We start from the raw sequence: 16,559 nt of genomic DNA, 5'->3' as shown, positions 1-16,559 counted from the left end.
CACGCAGCCTCCTTAGTTGGTGGCATGCAAACTCCTAGTTGCGGCACGCATGTGGGATCTAGTTCCCTGACCAGGGATCGAACTCGAGCCCCCTGCATTGGGAGCGCGGAATCCTATCCACTTCGCAACCAGGGAAGTCCCCCAAGTTGTTATTAAACCGAGGGAGGTACTGGACCCGGACCGTGTGGGGCTGCAGCCGGGAAAGGTGCCGCCGTCCTTCCCCTCGTCCCTTTCACCATCTGACCTGGAGAATCAACTTACAGGGGGTGTGGTCTCCGTTCAGCCTCGTGGCCCTGGTAGGTAGACTCTGGTGTCCCCATTTTATAGCAGAGATGTGCTCCAGAGGCCACATGGCCACCTTCTCCAAAGTCACCGAGTGGCAGAGTCAGAACGTTACTGATTCGAAACCCTTTCCACACTCACAGTCACCTCAAAGCTTCTTTATTTGGGGAAGTGAGAAGGGGGTGTGTCAGCCCTGGGTGGGATCTGGGAACCCCTCCAGCCCCTGGTCCAGCTCCTCCCTCACCTCTTCCCCTCTGACGTGGGCACGTCTCTAAGGAGAGAACGTCAGCCTGGGTGGGTCCGTCTCTGCCCCTGAAGCCCCTTGTATGCCCTCCTTTTCACCTGGGGGCCCCAGTGCAGCTGAGTTCCAGGAAACCCTGCCCCTCTCCCGGGGAGAAATTTGGGCATGTAGTCAGCCTCCCCCTGGGAAGCAATTAGAAGCATAATTAAAATGTCGCCCAGGTCCCTCTGTCCCTAGATTGGCTCATTAGAGGTAATGAGGGATGTGGCTAAGACAAGAGTTATGAGTAGGTGGGGTGGTGGCCCCGGGGGAGGGAGGGGGGATGGGCACACACCCAAGCCCAGCGGGAGTGATGGGGTCCCCCAGCTCTGGGGGGAAGGCTCAGGGGGATGGTACCTGGGTGACAGCTGTGCCTCCCAGAAACTGTACCACCCACCCCCCATTCCACCCACATCCACTCACCCAGGTTCTTGAGGGTCTGGGAGCAGCCAGCCTCCCCAGGGCTGCAGACCTGCTTTTTGACTTGATGGGAAAGCGCTAGCTGTTTGGGGAGACCCAGGGGCCAGCTGGACCCACACTTTGGGAGCACGCTTTCTGACTGGGGGCTCAATGGGCGCGCCAGACAAGCATGGGATAACCAGACGGGACGAGCCTAGCCACCAACTCTAACCTTGGTTTGCTGTGTGGACTTGGGCCAGTTATTTTCCCTCTCTGGGCGGCTTCAGTTTCTCCATCTTTACAGTTAGGCACTAGCTCAGTCGTTTTCAGCTTTTTACCAGAAGTTCTGTTTGTCATGAGGTACCCAAACAGACTGAACAAGAGCTTCCCTGGTTGGGGGCGGATCCTTTCTCCCTCCCCTTTGTCTCTGGGTTTTGCCGGAGAAGCCTAGGGCCCCCTCAGGGCACATCTTACCCTAAAGATGTTCTGTAGGGCCCCTTCTACCTCTGACAACTCAAAGCAAGAGCTGGGAACTCTTTCTGGGTAATCATTTAGTAATTTTAATTCAGATCGCAGCGAATACTTCCAAAAATGTGATGGGACCCCAAAACCTTCTGCTTCAGGCAAGGCTGCAGTCATGGCCCAAAGATGCTCTGGGATGAGTCCCACCCTGGTCCAGCCATCACTGGGGTGTCTCCCCGCCGCCTCCCCAGCTCCTCAAGGAGTTCTGTTCTAATCTGTTGGGTACATGCTGTTCTGCACTGTTCACATGATAAGGGCTGTGTGTTCTAGGACTGCCACTGGCCCACCGGGCTAGCAAGTGGAGGAAGTGGATACGGACCCACGCGCGGGCTCCAAAGCCCTTCCTTGCAATCACTGTCCCAATCTGGTGATGTCCGCTTTGGGGCCCGAAATGACCAGGCGGCGCCAGTGACCTGCTGGGCAGAGCAGTGCAGAGAGAGGCCGAGCTGACAGCCCCGCTGGTAGGGGTGTGCCCAAGAGAAAGGGGGCTGTGCTTCCTGCCAGGTGAGGCGCTGGCAGCTCCAGGACCCTTTCAGCAGCTACTGCTGCTTTCCATCATCCAAAGGGCCCCGCAGGTAGTGCCAAGTGTGCTGAGCAGAGCAGCCCCTGCCATTCCCAGGGTCACTCAGGGCTGGCCTCTGTCTCTGTCCACAGCCTCAGGGCCGTGCTCCTGCTGGGGTCCAGGCTGGTCCCATAGGGCTCCCCTTCGACTCCATTCTCACACCCCAGCCACCCCCTCCTCTTCACCAGGGTTGCACCATGTTCTCAGAAGAAAGTGGACACAAGGGATAGGAAGGGAATAGAGGGGTTCAGGGCACCTGCGGGAAGGGGGTTCGTAGGATCTTCACATTTTAGCATCTGGTTCACCACCAGCCTCCACCCATTTTACAGTTGGGAAGACAGAGGCTGGAGAAGGCGGCACTGGCTGAAGTCTGGTGAGTGGAGCAGAGCAGAGGCTGTGAGATGGACGGGGCTGGGTTGGCTCTGTGGCGTGACAGACGAGGGAAGGGCTGAGCCGGTAGACTGCGTGGGGCAGAGCTGGGAGTGCGGTCCTTGTCGGGGTGGCAGAGGGGGCGGGGTTGGCTATTTCAGGTGTGTGTGTGGCACCCCCACCCTTCCCCGGCTTACCTCGGCCTTCACACAGCAGCCTCCCAAATGCCCGGACTCCACACTTGGGCGGGGACCCTTCCTGGCGCAGCGCTAACCTGCATGCAAAGTATCCCTGGACCCCGGAGACCCTGAGTTAAGATGCAGGAAGGCGTGGATAAACAACAAGGTCCTACTCTATAGCACAGGGAACTATATCCAATCTCCTGGGATGAACCATAATGGAAACCATAATTTAAAAAAGAACGTATCTATGTGTATAACGGAGGCACTTTGCTGTACAGCAGAGACTGGCGCAACACTGTAAATCAGCTCTACTTCAACAAAAAAAGAAAGAATTTTAAAAAAAAGATGCAGGAAAGCAAAGTTAGGAATAAAAGCAGGAGAGCTTATCTCTCTACTTCCCCTTTGCAGGCTTCTCAAGGCCTTGTGGCTTCCTGCCAACAGCCAGATGGGAGACTGGGAAGAACGCTTTGGGGGAGGAAAGGTATTTGCAGGCAGATGGAGGTTGGAGGCTTTGCTTCTGAAGCCTGTTGCTCTTACACACGGAGCTTCTGTTCTCCAAGACGGAGACTCCCAGGAGAGGCAGGAGGAGCCAGGGAGAGCTGCCTTCCCGGCGGGACTCCAACCCTGAAATGAACTTGCTCTGTTAAAAAATGCCCACCAAGGGCTTCCCTGGTGGCGCAGTGGTTAAGAATTTGCCTGCCAATGAAGGGGACACGGGTTCGAGCCCTGGCCCGGGAAGATCCCACATGCTGCGGAACAGCTAAGCCCGCGGGCCACAACTGCTGGGCCTGCGTGCCACAGCTACTGAAGCCCACGCGCCTGGAGCCTGAGCTCCGCAACAAGAGAAGCCACCGCGATAAGAAGCCCGCGCACCGCAGCGAAGAGTAGCTCCCGCTCGCCGCAACTAGAGAAAGCCCACACGCAGCAACGAAGACCCAACACAGCCAAAAATAAATAAATAAAATAAAATCTATCTTTTAAAAAAAAAAAAAAAGGCCCGCCAAGCCCACAGGGCTCTGCTGAATTTTGTTTTGTTTTGTTTTGTTTTGATTTGTTTTTACCCTGCTTTGTTCCAAAAAGGATTGGAGGCAGCTTACAAAAATACTTAAAATACAGTAGGACAAAAAATAGATCAGAGAGAAAACAAGCCTTGAACAAACAGTACAATGAACCAAGAGTGTGGTACACAGAAATGTGCTCAAAGTGGACTGAAAATTGGGCTCTGAGCTTCCTATCAGTCAAAGTGAAAAGGGAAATCCACCCGTTACAAGACTCACGAAGTCTATGAGGTTGGAACAATCCCAAAAGAAGCTTTTTCTGACACTGAGGTCTGAGAGGGATCCCTGTGAGATCTCTGAAGGGGACAGGGGTGGGGTCCCAGTCAGTGTCTTCAAAACAGTCTCATAACAGATAAGGTCATCAAACCCCATGAAGCTGCATTTCCGCTCAGGGTAAATCAAAGACTTGATGCAGATCAATAAAACCAACTCTGTGGCGCGTCAGACCCAAGCCGTCCAAGTCATTCATCCAAGAGATGCAATTTATTTATTTATTTACGGCTGCGTTGGGCCTTCGTTGCTGCGCGCGGGCTTTCTCTAGTTGCGGCGAGCGGGGGCTACTCTTCGTTGAGGTATATGGGCTTCTCATTGCGGTGGCTTCTCTTGTTGTGGAGCACGGGCTCTAGGGGCGCAGGCTTCAGTAGTTGTGGTGCATGGGCTCAGTAGTTGTGGCTCGCAGGTTTTAGAGAGCAGGCTAGAGCTTAGTTGTGGCGCACAGGCTTAGGTGCTCCGTGGCATGTGGGATCTTCCCGGACCAGACCTCGAACCCGTGTGTTACTATGTGGGTATTATTTGAGAAGCAGCCACACGGAGGTGGCTTTCTAATTTCTCATCCTGGGGTCAGAGTGAGGAGTGTGTTGAGAAGGTCGTCCCACAGTGTGATGGTATTAAGAGGCGGGGCCTTGGCGAGGTGATTAAGTTTAGATGAGGTCATGAGCGTGGGGCCCCCATGATGAATTAGTGTCTTGATAAGAAGAGGAAGAGAGACCAGAACACGTTCTCTATCTGCCATGTGAGGACACAGTGAGAAGGCAGCCCTCTGCAAGCCAGGAAGAGAGCCTTCACCAAAAGCCAGCCATGCTGGTACCTGCATCTTGGACTTCCAGCCTTCCAAACTGAGAGAACTAAATATTTGCTGTTTATGCCCCGTCCGTGGATCCCGAGCTGACTGAGACAGTGGGTGAGTCCCCACGTGCTTGGAACCATTCATCCAGATGGGGAGTCGTGGGCCAGAGATGGAATTCAAAGCCAAGCGAAGGAGCGAGAGCAAGGGCAGCTGGGTGGATTTGATGAACACCCAACAGGAGGGAAGGTCAGGGTGGGCGAGCTTCTCCCCCGGGGCCCTGCCGTATCCCCCGCCCCCCACCCAGGGGTCAGGGTGGTTTGTCCAGGCAGGGAGCAGGGAGGGGTTGCCCTCTGCTTGCCCGCTCCTGCCACCCACACCCGCTGGGCTTTGTACACAGCGTGGGCACCATTGACTCCCTGTCAACAGTCTGGCCCTGGAGGGTTTTTCCATCTGTACCCTGTCTGTGTGCCTTGTGACCCAAGAATCATTTAGAGATAACAGACCAGAGGGCAGTCTTTCGTGATGAAAATGGACTTTTTCTTCCCAACTCCATTGACCCAAAGGCAGGTCAAACCTGTGACCTTGACCCCAATTCATCACAGTGAGTGCACCAGGCCGGGGCAGGGAGAACCAATCCATCACGGTGTCGGCGACCAGCTGGCGGCCTGCGTTCTAGAAAAACCTTCCCCTCCCTCCTCCAAGTGAGGGTGAGGGGGCTCATGCACCCCAGGAGGTACACAGGACCATTCACCGGGACGCAGGAATAGATATTAGAACTTTGCTCATAATTATGGCTTCTCTTGACTTTCTACCCTGAGCAGACCCAGTGCTGCCAGCTCCTTCTGTGAGTCCCAAGGCCTCAGAGTCAAGGCCCTTCCCAAGCCCCCAGCTCCTTGAACCTCTTTCAACAGCCGACCTGCCAGATTCAGCCCTGCAGAACCAGAAGCGGTTTCCCAAATGCACTGCTGCTGCTGGGAACATTGTCCTTTACCACCTTGACAACGCTCTACCTGTCACAGCTGTGTTTCTCATCCTCGCAGAAACCTGTCCTTGCCATCCAGGTGAGAGCTAAGTGGTCTTGTAGTAGTTCTGCAAATGCCCCTGTGTCCCACATCGTAGGATTCAACTGCCTGTTTATCAGTGACTTTCCCCTCTGTCGTCATTTCCTTATTGTTACTGTACCAAATTACTACAAATTTAGTAGCTTGAGACAACACAAACGTATTGTCTTATAATTCTGGAGGTCAGAAAGGGCCTTCACCGAGCTAAAATCATGGTGTTGGCAGGTGTGCTTTCCTTCTGCAGGTTCTAGGGGAGAATTTGTTTCCTTGCCTCTTCCAGCTTCTGGAGGCGCCTGCATTCCTTGCTTCATGGTTCCACCTTCCATCTTCAAAGCCAGCAGTGTAGTATCTTCAAACCTCAATCTCGGGACTTCCCTGGTGGCGCAGTGGTTAAGAATCCGCCTGCCAATGCAGGGGACACGGGTTCGAGCCCTGGTCCAGGAAGATCCCTACATGCCGTGTAGCAACTAAGCCCATGCGCTACAACTAATGAGCCTGTGCTCTACAGCCCGTGAGCCAAACTACTGAGCCAGCGTGCCACAACTACTGAAGCCCATGTGCCTAGAGCTCCGCAACAAGAGAAGCCACTGCAGTGAGAAGCCCGTGCATCGCAATGAAGAGTAGCTCCCACTCGCCACAACTAGAGAAAGCCTGTGCGCAGCAACAAAGACCCAACACAGCCAAAAATAGATAAATAAATAAATTTATATTTAAAAAAATCTCAACCTCTCTCTCTCTCCCTCAGTGGAGGAGAAAAGCTACTGGGACACCCCTGGGCCGAGACTGACCCCCCTGAGCCCAAAAGGGCCTGTCTCCTTGACTCTCTGGCTAGAAATACAATCCACATGCCCACCGATAGGCCCGGGCACAGTCGCAGGCCTCAGGGGTCCTGGTCGTCTCACCAGCCTGGCAAGGGGTGGGGCCCTTTCCTGCACTGCAGCTTGGTCAGCTGGAAGGAGCTTGGCTTTGGGGTCATGCAGACCGAGCTAATGGTCTTTGGGAAGCTCGGGTAAGCCACTGAGCCTTGGTTTTCTCGACTGTAGAAGAGAAAGAAGAATGCCTCTTTCTGGGGTTTTGTGGGAATTAGAGAGAATGCAGTGTACATGGTGACACTCCCCTGATGAAGTCCTAGTAATTAGGAGCAATGGTTGGGAGTCTAGGTCCCCATTCCGACATCTACTGGCTGTGTGAGCTTTAAGCAGTTGCTTCACCCCTCCGGGACTTGGTTTCTTTATCTGTAAAATGGGCAGAAGCAACTTGAGTGGTTGCAGTGAGGACCAGAGGAGGCCCTGATGAGAAATGTGGGCAGGGTCATTTGTCCTGTTACTGGGCCCACGCCCCTAGGGAAGAGGGATGCCTTTTCCAGAGTAGAGTTTCTAGAACCACCGGACTCCCAGAGGCCAAGCTCCCGGGCAAAGACAGAGCAGGACCATCCCAGCTGCTGGACCTCCCTGCCCTGCACTTCAAGTGGCTACTGGGAGGCCAACAGCTGTCCCTGCCAAGTGGCATCTCGGGCACAAAGAGCAGTGGAGGGGGCAGGGCACGCTGACTCATTGTTCCTGGGCCAGAGCAGCAGCTGTGGGTCACCCGGGGCTCCTCTGACCTCCGGCCCCTCCCAGCAGCTCTCCAGCAGCAGGCCTGTCCCTACGGGACTTAGAGCGGCCCCTCCAGCGGCCCCTGGACAGCGTGGAGTCCCCTGCCCCTCACAGCACATTTTATCAGCGGCCTGAAGGAATAATACGTTTGGAGAAGGGGTGGCCCCATGGACCCAGGGGCGGACACCTGGGGCCTTGAGCACCAGCTCATACTTCACGGCACGTACCTCCGGTGTCAGGCTTCCGCGTGGACTTCTCACTAACCTCAGCCCCCCAGGGAGGTCACATGTGGGTCCCATTTTACTGATGCAGAATCTGGAGCTCAGAGGGGTGATTAAATGACTGGCCTGGGGTGGCAGACTGGGGACAGGCAGAACCAGGATGTGAACCCCGATCTGTCTGATGCCGCCCCTTTTCCACCAACTCAGGTCCGAGTGGGGAGTGAGGCAGATGCACGGGTACCGGGGTGGAGGGGGCGTGGCCGCACTCTGCTCAGAAAAGCACCGGCTGGGACTGATCCATGGCTGGGCCGGGCGGGATGACCTCGGCCAGTTCCAGGCAGCCAGAGAATTCCAGAGCTCCCTGCACCCACTGCTTTTCAGAGCTGTGCATTTATAAAGGGAAGGGAGCTGGGGAATGATGATTCGGGAAATCTGAAGCCAGAGTTACACGAGAACCTCATAATGATGGTGATGAAAAATTCACGCCACTGTTTGTGCAGTGACTTGTGCGTCCACTTCGCAGCCATGAATTAATTGAGAAATGGAAACACAAATGCTCGGGACCAGCTGCAGGGCGCAGAAAAGCGGATGGGGAGGTTCCAGAGGGGACACCCCAGAGCCGGGCCCCCTGCTCCCAGGCCGGCCCCTCCTCCAGGCATTGCCAGGGTTCCTCTGGCCTGGGGCTCGCTTTGTGTCTTTGCACAATGAGGGTGATGGTCCACTTGGGAGCCGTGAGGAAGGAGTATAAATGGGGGGTGTCAGGTGGGCAGCTCCCCTGGTTCTGAGAGAGATAGAGGAGAAGCAAAGTGCCTGGGAGGTGGGAGACCCAGATCCGATTCTGATGCTCATTAGCTGTGGGACCTTGGCAATCACCCAACTTCTCTGCATTTTTACTTGCTCATCTGTGAAAGGGGTGAGGACTTCCGAAACTCAGTTTCCAAGTGGGAAGGTGTATTCGTTTCCTAAGGCCGCTATAGCAAATGGCCACAAAGGTGGTGGCTTAAAGCAATAGAAATTTACTCTCAAAATTGAGGTGTCATAGGTTGGTGTCTTCTAGAGCCTCTTTTTTTTTTTTTTTAATATTTATTTGGCTGCGCTGGGTCTTAGTTGCAGCACGTGGGATCTTCATTGCCCGCGTGGGGGATGTTTAGTTGCGGCATGCAGACTCTCAGTTGCGGCACGTGGGATCTAGTTCCCTGACCAGGGATCAAACCCTGGCCCCCTGCATTGGGAGCGTGGCGTCTTAGCCACTGGGCCACCAGGGAAGTCCCCCTTCTGGAGCCTCTGAGGGAGGAGTGGCCCGTGCCTCTCTCCTGGCTTCTGGTGGGGGCGGCCACCTGTGGGGTCCCTCGGTAGCTCTACACCTCCAGTCTCCTCCCGTCTTTGCGAGGCTTCTCCTCTGGGGCTCTTCTGTATCTCAGCGTCTCCGATCTCCCTGTCTTTTCTCTTATAAGGGCACCAGTCATGGGTTCAGGACTCACCAGAATTCCAGGATGATCTCACCTTGAGATCCTTAACTTAATTGCATCTGCAAAGACCCAGTTTCCAAATAAGGTCACGTTCACAGGTACCAGGGGTCAGGACTTGGTGTATCATCCTGGGGGAGACAAGTCAACCCACTACAGAAGGTATTTTGGGGAAGCAAAAACCATGCATGTGGGCCCGCTCGCCGCAAAAATAACAGTGAGGCAGCGGGAGGAGGGAGTCCCTGGATGCCACACCCTGTGCATACCTTCTGGGACGGGAGCCCGTGTTGGCCGTGGGACCCTGGCTGGGAGAGGAGGGGAGCTGCCAGGTTGGGTGTGGATGGAGGGCGGGGTCTCCACGGGGCCTCCTTCCTTCTCCGCCCTCCTGATGAACTCTACGGGCCACCAAGGTGCTGAGAGGCACCCCCGCTGACGTCTCCGGGGCTATAATTCTTATTTTTTATCATCACTAAGTGGTCTCCCCACACTCCATTCTTCAGGGTGCTGTGTGCTGCTCTCCTAGCCCCGCAGGGGCTCCCCGCTGGCTTCGTGATAATAACCAAGCCCTGAAAAGCACTCTGGCTTCGAGGCCTTACTTCCTTCTCCAAGTCTTGTCCCCACACTGCCCTTCTCTAAACCCACGCTTCGACCGAAACAAACCCTTGCCCGTGCCCCCGCCCTGCCACGTTGCTTCGTGGCCCCATGCTTTCACACCTCTGGCCCCTCCTCCGCAACACTCTGCCACCCGTCTCTCCTCCGAGAGCCCTCCCCGCCACCCGTCCCTGCCCCTGCACAACGAGCTCCCCTCTCGGCATTTGTCCCTCTGCTACCAACACCCGCCGTGGTACAACCGTGCTGGTGAAAGTCTCCCCCACTTGACTGGGCCATCCCTGAAGGCAGGGACACAGTCCTTTGTTTTGGGGTCCCCAGTTCCTGGCACAGAGATGCTCTGGGATGTTTATGGAAGGAAATCACCAAGAGACCTGGGTTTGAATTGCATCATTATTACCTTCCCAACCATGTGCCCTTGGCCTTGCTGGGCCTCCATGGTCTCACGTAGCTGCCCCTGCCAGATTGGCAGGAAGGAGCCTGACATGAGCTTGTGTCCACAGATGAAGGTGTTTTGGAGACTAATCAATGTACATGAAAAGGGCCAAAGAAGCAAGGCCGCCTATCCCAGGGACCCTCTGCCCCTCTGCCTCCCTGGGGTGCAGTTGGAGGGAGCTCCCAGCTTCGGGAGACTCCGGGATCCCTTCCCTGCCCATCCCAGCCCTGCCTGGGCTCCAGGTGTCTATCTCTCCGGGCCGTTTTCTTTTCTGATCCAGGGTTCAAAAGAACGAGTGTGGGAGCCACAGCCAGGCGGAAACAAAAGCCAGCAGGCTCCCTCTTGCTGGCCCGGCCGCAGGCCTACAGGGCGCGGCCCGCCTCGCCCTGCTGCGTCCAGGAAGGAGGGCGCTTGGATTGCGGGCATCGCCCCCCAGCAACTCTGAAACCTCAGCTCCATCGGCAGGGAAGGCCTGCTGGGGGCCAGAGCAGGGGCAGGGGGAAGCCTGCCCCAGTTAGAGCCCGCAGATGCTCCTTGGAAAGCCTTTTCCGACGTCCCCAGCCTTGGGGGCAGGGGTGGTGTAACGATGATAAAACAACATTTGCACAGAGATTTCGTTTACAAAGCACTTTCTCAGGGGTGGGAGGCGCCGGGGTGGCGGGTGGAGCCCGGGCTGCGAGGCCGCGGCCTCCGGTTGGTCTCACCTCCCCCCCGCCCCCCGGCCCAGCACGGGATCGTGTGCGTGGTAGACAAAGCGCTATTCATCCCGCTGTTTCCGAGTCCTCTGGAGTCGGTCCTTTTCCCCTCCCGTGAAGAGCTCACTCTGGCTTGTCGCTCAGGCCAGAGGAGGGGCGTCAGGAGTCCCAGAGGGAGGGGTGGGCTGGGGCCTGATTGAAGGGAAATGCGGGGGCCGAGGGGGGCTCCCTCCTTCTGCACCGCTCGCCCCGCCCCCAGGCCCTCCGGCTCCCAGGTGCCAGCTCGCGCGAATCCAGAGGACTCCGCGCAGCCTCGCCGGGGCTGGGTTGTGCAACTCTCCTCACAGCTCACCTGTGGCTGTGTCTTTACATTAAAAGTACGCGCAGGCCACACGGGTTCGAGCCCCGGTCCGGGAAGATCCCACATGCCGCGGAGCGGCTGGGCCCGTGAGCCGTGGCCGCTGAGCCTGCGCGTCCGGAGCCTGTGCTCCGCAACGGGAGAGGCCACAATAGTGAGAGGCCCGCGTACCGCAAAAAAAAAAAAAAAAAGAAAAGTACGAACACAGGCTTGGTAACGTCTGCATGGGCGTCTTTGAGAACATGTAGGGATAAGCAGCGTGTGGGGCTTTGCTCATCCTTCCCCAGCAGCGCGCATTGAGAGTGGGACTTAGGTACAGGTGTAGGGGACTGGGGCCCTGGGGCGTCTGCACCTGCATCAGGTAACGCCTGTCTAGCTGTGCCTGGGGAGTATAACTCGGCAGTCAGCCGGGGAGATGGGGTTCCGCATCAGAGCCTGGCCCCTTAAGGGCCTCTGATGAGCTATATTAGGCCCATCTGCAGGCGGCTTGAGCAACTTTTAGTAGCCCCAGCAGGAGAGAGAGGATGCAGGAGGTCATTGCAGGGCTGGAGCAGATCACCTTCACCTTCGAGAAGGATGTAGAGATGCAGAAGGGCACTGGACTCCTGCCTTTCCAGGGCATGGACAGTGAGTGAGGACGGGGACCCCGCCGCCCCCCCCCCCCGCCCTCCCCCTCCCTCCCCGCCCCCTCCCCGGCCTTCTCTGCAGGCCCCTCTCCTTGGCTCCCTGATGGGGCGGCCCCTTCTCTCTGCTGCTCGCCAGGGAGGAGCAGGGGGGCTTGGGCCCGCCATCTGGGAGCCCCAGCTTAGCCCCTCGCTTCTCAGGCCCCCCTCTTACATCCTTTCCAGGACTCCAAAAAAAAAAAAAAAAATGGGGCTGGCTTCTGGGCAAGCAGACCCGAGAGAGGTAAATTGAAAGAAGTTGGGAAGCAGCACACTGGCCTCCCGAGCTCTCAGGGGGCCTTGCGCCCTTCCAGCACCTCCGTTTCAGAGTTGGGGGGGCTTAGGTGTGGAGGCTGAAGGCTGGCTCCTGAGGCCGGCAACCCAAGGGCCAGGACTTGAGGACCCCCAGGCCCAGGCCTTGGTGGGTAGAAGGGAGACTTGCTGCTGGAGGGGTGAGGGCCCTTTGACAGCCACAGCCTCTGGAGAAGCTACGCCCCTCCTCTGCCTTCTCCTTCCAGAGTCCGGCTCAGCTGTGTGCAACTTCTTCGCTAAAGGGCTCTGCGAGAAAGGTGGGTCAGCAGGTGGGGCTGGGGTCGGGGGTGGGTGGCAGCGGGGGCTGTCTAGGCCACACGGGGTTCAGCTTGGCCTGGAATAGGGTGTTGGATTTGCACCTGGGGAGGGGAAGGTGGGACGGGGCAAAATTTTAGTCTTATAAAAAGTAGGCAAAGGGCAAGTGGGGGGCTCCGTCCAGAAGCCTACCTTCCCCCACCCCCCTAGCATTTCCCTGATTCGCTAGCACTGATTAGGGCAGGCGGGGCTGTCCTGAAGGAGACATTCCCTTCTTTCTGCCCTGCTGGAGGTGGGATTGTTTGTGGGTGTCAGCTGTGTGCTCCCAGGAGCCCTCCGACTTATTTATTTTCCCCCAGCAGGGGGAGTGCTTTCCTTCCCCCTACTCTTGTCCTCCGAATTAATTTGGGACCTGCTCAGCTGTTCCATCCATTTCCTTTTTTTTTTTAAAATAAGTTTATTTATTTTTGGCTGCGTTGGGTCTTCGTTGCTGCACGCAGGTTTTCTCTAGTTGTGGCGAGCGGAGGCTACTCTTTGTTGCGGTGCGCGGGCATCTCATTTTGGTGGCTTCTCTTGTTGTGGAGCACGGGCTCTAGGCACGCGGGCTTCAGTAGTTGTGGCCCGCGGGCTCTAGAGCGCAGGCTCAGTAGTTGTGGCACACGGGCTTAGTTGCTCCGCGGCATGTGGGATCTTCCCTGACCAGGGCTTGAACCCGCGTCCCCTGCATCGGCAGGCGGACTCTCAACCACTGCGCCACCGGGGAAGCCCCATGTGGTTTTTTAAGACGTGAATTCAACAGGCCCTTTATGAGCCTCGCTTTGTGCTGGCACCTTGCTAGGATGGGTGGCGGCTCGGGGGGCCAGGGCTGGAAACCAGGGCTCTGCTGTCTGGTAGGAGCACCCCGTCAGGCTGGAGGGGAGGGGTGTGGAAGGTGCTGCAGAAGGTGTCCTGACAGCCTGGGGGCTCCCCGGGGTTCGAGAAGGGCCAGGGCACCATGCCAGGCAGAGGGGGCTTTGAAGCTGTGTTTTAAGCCATGTCTGGCCCCCAGTTCTAGCCTCCCCCAGGCTCCAGGGGAAGGGGCGGTGGGGCTTCCTTCCAGGGGTGAGCTGGGCTCAGGCTCTAGGCGAGCGGGGACCCCCAGCTGGGTGCTCTGGTGTCCTCAGGGAAGCTGTGCCCCTTCCGGCACGACCGAGGGGAGAAGATGGTGGTGTGTAAGCACTGGCTCCGGGGGCTGTGCAAGAAGGGCGACCAGTGCAAGTTCCTGCACCAGTACGACGTCACCAGGATGCCCGTGTGCTACTTCTACTCCAAGTTCGGTCGGTAATGCCCCTTCCCGGTTCCCCCACAAACACCCCGGAGGGTAGCAGTGGGGGCCGAGGGATGGGATGAAGTCGGGGAGGGGCCCCCAAAGGAGGCCTCGCGTGTCCCAGGTGGGCAGACCAGGCCGCGGGGGCCCTGCTTCTCCAACCCCCTAGAAAAATTGGAACTGTCATCTGAGCCCTGCTTCACTGCCCCCGCAGGCTCGGGCACACGCAGCCGGTCCCGCCGGGGGAGGGAGAGGGCTGGAATCAAAGGCTGAATGGTTGCCCTCCCTGGTCCACTCCTGGTCCACTCACGCACCCAGACGGGCTGTCTGGAAAGGAGCCTTGAACACGCCCTCTCTCAAGCCCCGGGATGGGCTGGGGTGGGTCGGAGCCAGTGTTTCCCAAACAGCAAGCACTTTCACGGTGCTCCAGGTCTCCACAAAGCACCTGCCCCATCGACGCGCACCATCGCCTCCTCTTTCGACCGTTTTGCTATTTTTAACTCCTCTTTTAGAAGAAAACTTTACATCGCTTCGGTAAATGGAAAACTGGCATCACTGATTGGCAATAGAAAGTCACTGTAAACGGGAGATCGCGAGCTTCAGAAGTTTGGCCCCTGAAATGACCTTGTGTGGTCAGGTCTGGACCCGCATGTCACCCCCCTCTGACTCAAGTCTTTTGTCATCTGAGGGGCTACATAGGGGGAAGCCACTGCCGGTTTAAGAACGGGATCTGTGCATGTGTTTCAGGTCTTATCTTTCTCCATAAACTTTTACAGTTCAGTGCTTTTCAGAGCTGGAAGGAGCCTTAAGGATGATCTAGTCTAGTAGTTTTCAAACTGTATTCCGAAGAGGGACTTGGAGGGAGAGCTGGGCCAGCCTCCAGGGACACCACTGACTGAGGCGGCTTGGCTTTGAAACGTCGGGGGGCTGTGGGCAGCTGTTCCTCATTAGTGTCCATGGGGGGCCATTCCTGGGTATCCAGGAAGAAGGTACCCCACCCCCCAAGGTCAGTAAGAGCTTCCCCCAGGCTCAAATTCTTATTTTTTTTTTTTTTTGCGGTATGTGGGCCTCTCACTGTTGTGGCCTCTCCCGTTGCGGAGCACAGGCTCCGGACGCGCAGGCTCAGCGGCCATGGCTCATGGGCCCAGTCACTCCGCGGCATGGGCATGTGGGATCTTCCCGGACCGGGGCACGAACCCGCGTCCCCTGCATCAGCAGGCAGACTCTCAACCACTGCGCCACCAGGGAAGCCCCCAGGCTCAAATTCTGTTTCCTGCCTTCTCCTCGGACTTGAGACCTGGCGGTGGCAATTCATGAGGGTTGCCCGCATGTGTCCCTTGTAAGAAGGGACAAAGTGTATATGAAGCCTGGTCCCCCTTGGTCGCGTCACCTAAAAAGCTCTTAATTTAAAATGCCCCTTTATTCTTTCAAAAACCTTGGTTGGCTTTCTTTGGGGGATTGGGGACGTGCTGGGCATGGATACGGGAATAGAACTAGGTCCGCTCTGCTCTCAAATAACCCCTACTGTGAGGGCGGACGTATACACTGGTGGTTACAATAGGTAACCCGTGTTTTTTGCTCTTGGAGTAAATGAATGAATACCTTTTTCTAATATCAAAGCATAATTACAGTTCTCATTGGAAGTAAATCGTTTTACTTAAAAAATATTGTTGGGGATGGGCTTCCCTGGCTGCGCAGTAGTTGAGAGTCCGCCTGCCGATGCAGGGGACATGGGTTCGTGCCCCGGTCCGGGAAGATCCCACATGCCGCGGAGCAGCTGGACCCGTGAGCCATGGCCGCGGAGCCTGAAAAAAAAAATTGTTGGGGAGATGTAGGAGTGGGAAAGGGCAGTTGAAAGGAGCTAGGAAGCCCGGGGGCTTTGGTTCTGCTCTGGGATGTGCTCATCCCAAAGGTACCTTGGGCAGGGGGCTCTGACAGGCAGACGGGCAGGTGGGGTGCGATGCCACCTGCTGGCCGAGAGACCTGGTGTCCTCGTTTGTGAAATGAGAGAACTGGGTAAGAGTGGGGTTGAAACTCTGGGGAAGGAGTGGTACTCTTGAAGGTTCAGGTGGAACCTTGCTTTGCACAAGCCCAATGTAAAAAATAGATCTCTTTGGAGCTGCTCGGAAACCAGTGGAATTGACACTATGGCGTTCCTTTTGGCTCTGAAAAGCGCTAAGTTGTAGGCTTTAATTAATTAATGTATTGAAGTTTAGTTGATCTACAATGTTGTGTTAGTTTCAGGTGCACAGCAAAGTGATTCAGTCCTATATATATATTCTATAATAGATATATATTATTTTTTCAGACTCTTCCATTATAGGTTATTACAAAATATTGCGTAGGGTTCCCTGTGCTATATAGTAGGTCCTTGTTGCTTACCTGTTTAACATATAGTAGTGTGTATCTGCTAATCCCAAAGTCCTAATTTATCCCTCTCCTCTTCCCCCTTTGGTAACCATAAATTTGTTTTCTCTGTCTGTGTGTCTATTGCTGTTTTATAAATAAGTTCATTTGTGTTTTTTTTCCTTTAGATTCCACATACAAGTGATATCATATGGTATTTGTCTTTCTCTTTCTGACTTACTTCACCTAGTATGATCATCTCTAGGTCCATCTATGTCGCTGCAAATGGCATTACTTCATTCTTTTTTATGGCCGAGTAATAGTCCACGGTATGTATGTACCACATCTTCTTTATCCATTCATCTGTCAGTGGACATTTGGGTTGCTTTCCTGTCTTGGCTACTGTGAATAGTGCTGCTATGAGCATAGGGGTGCATGTATCTTTTCGAATTATAGTTTTCTCCAGATATATGCCCAGGAGTGGGACTGCTGGATCATATGGTAACTCTGTTTTTAG

The 16,559-nt window shown here is 55.8% G+C and overlaps 2 protein-coding genes and 1 long non-coding RNA gene across 6 annotated transcripts in view; 2 read left to right on the top strand and 1 right to left on the bottom strand.

Moving 5' to 3' along the window:
- Nucleotides 1–16,559, bottom strand: part of RPL38 (ribosomal protein L38) — a 797,591-nt gene that overhangs the window by 745,100 nt on the left and 35,932 nt on the right. The gene's annotated exons all lie outside the window — the stretch shown is intronic.
- LOC117203538 (uncharacterized) lies at nt 3,277–6,319 on the top strand. Of its 2 annotated transcripts, none has more exons than XR_007473463.1 (3): nt 3,277–4,966; nt 5,542–5,781; nt 6,026–6,319. It is a non-coding gene; the product is annotated as an uncharacterized LOC117203538 (long non-coding RNA). The 2 variants fall into 2 exon arrangements; XR_004486332.2 differs by having other exon boundaries at nt 3,281–4,966; nt 6,062–6,318.
- Nucleotides 7,588–16,559, top strand: part of CPSF4L (cleavage and polyadenylation specific factor 4 like) — a 25,352-nt gene continuing 16,380 nt past the window's right edge. For 2 of the 3 annotated variants that reach the window (XR_007473449.1, XR_004486329.2), the window contains exon 1: nt 14,736–16,371. Coding sequence is in view for 1 of the 3 variants with exons in the window: in XM_004275432.3 (XP_004275480.1) it covers nt 11,686–11,788; nt 12,342–12,392; nt 13,554–13,706 (307 nt within the window). In the remaining 2 variants the exon portion in view is untranslated. Of the gene's footprint in view, nt 11,789–12,341; nt 12,393–13,553; nt 13,707–14,735; nt 16,372–16,559 lie in introns of those variants that run through there. The other variant, XM_004275432.3, reaches the window with a different exon arrangement.

The sequence above is a fragment of the Orcinus orca genome, chromosome 19 (genome assembly GCF_937001465.1).
Source record: "Orcinus orca chromosome 19, mOrcOrc1.1, whole genome shotgun sequence".
Classification (NCBI taxonomy): domain Eukaryota; kingdom Metazoa; phylum Chordata; class Mammalia; order Artiodactyla; family Delphinidae; genus Orcinus; species Orcinus orca.
This window is presented reverse-complemented; position numbering and strand designations above follow the sequence as displayed.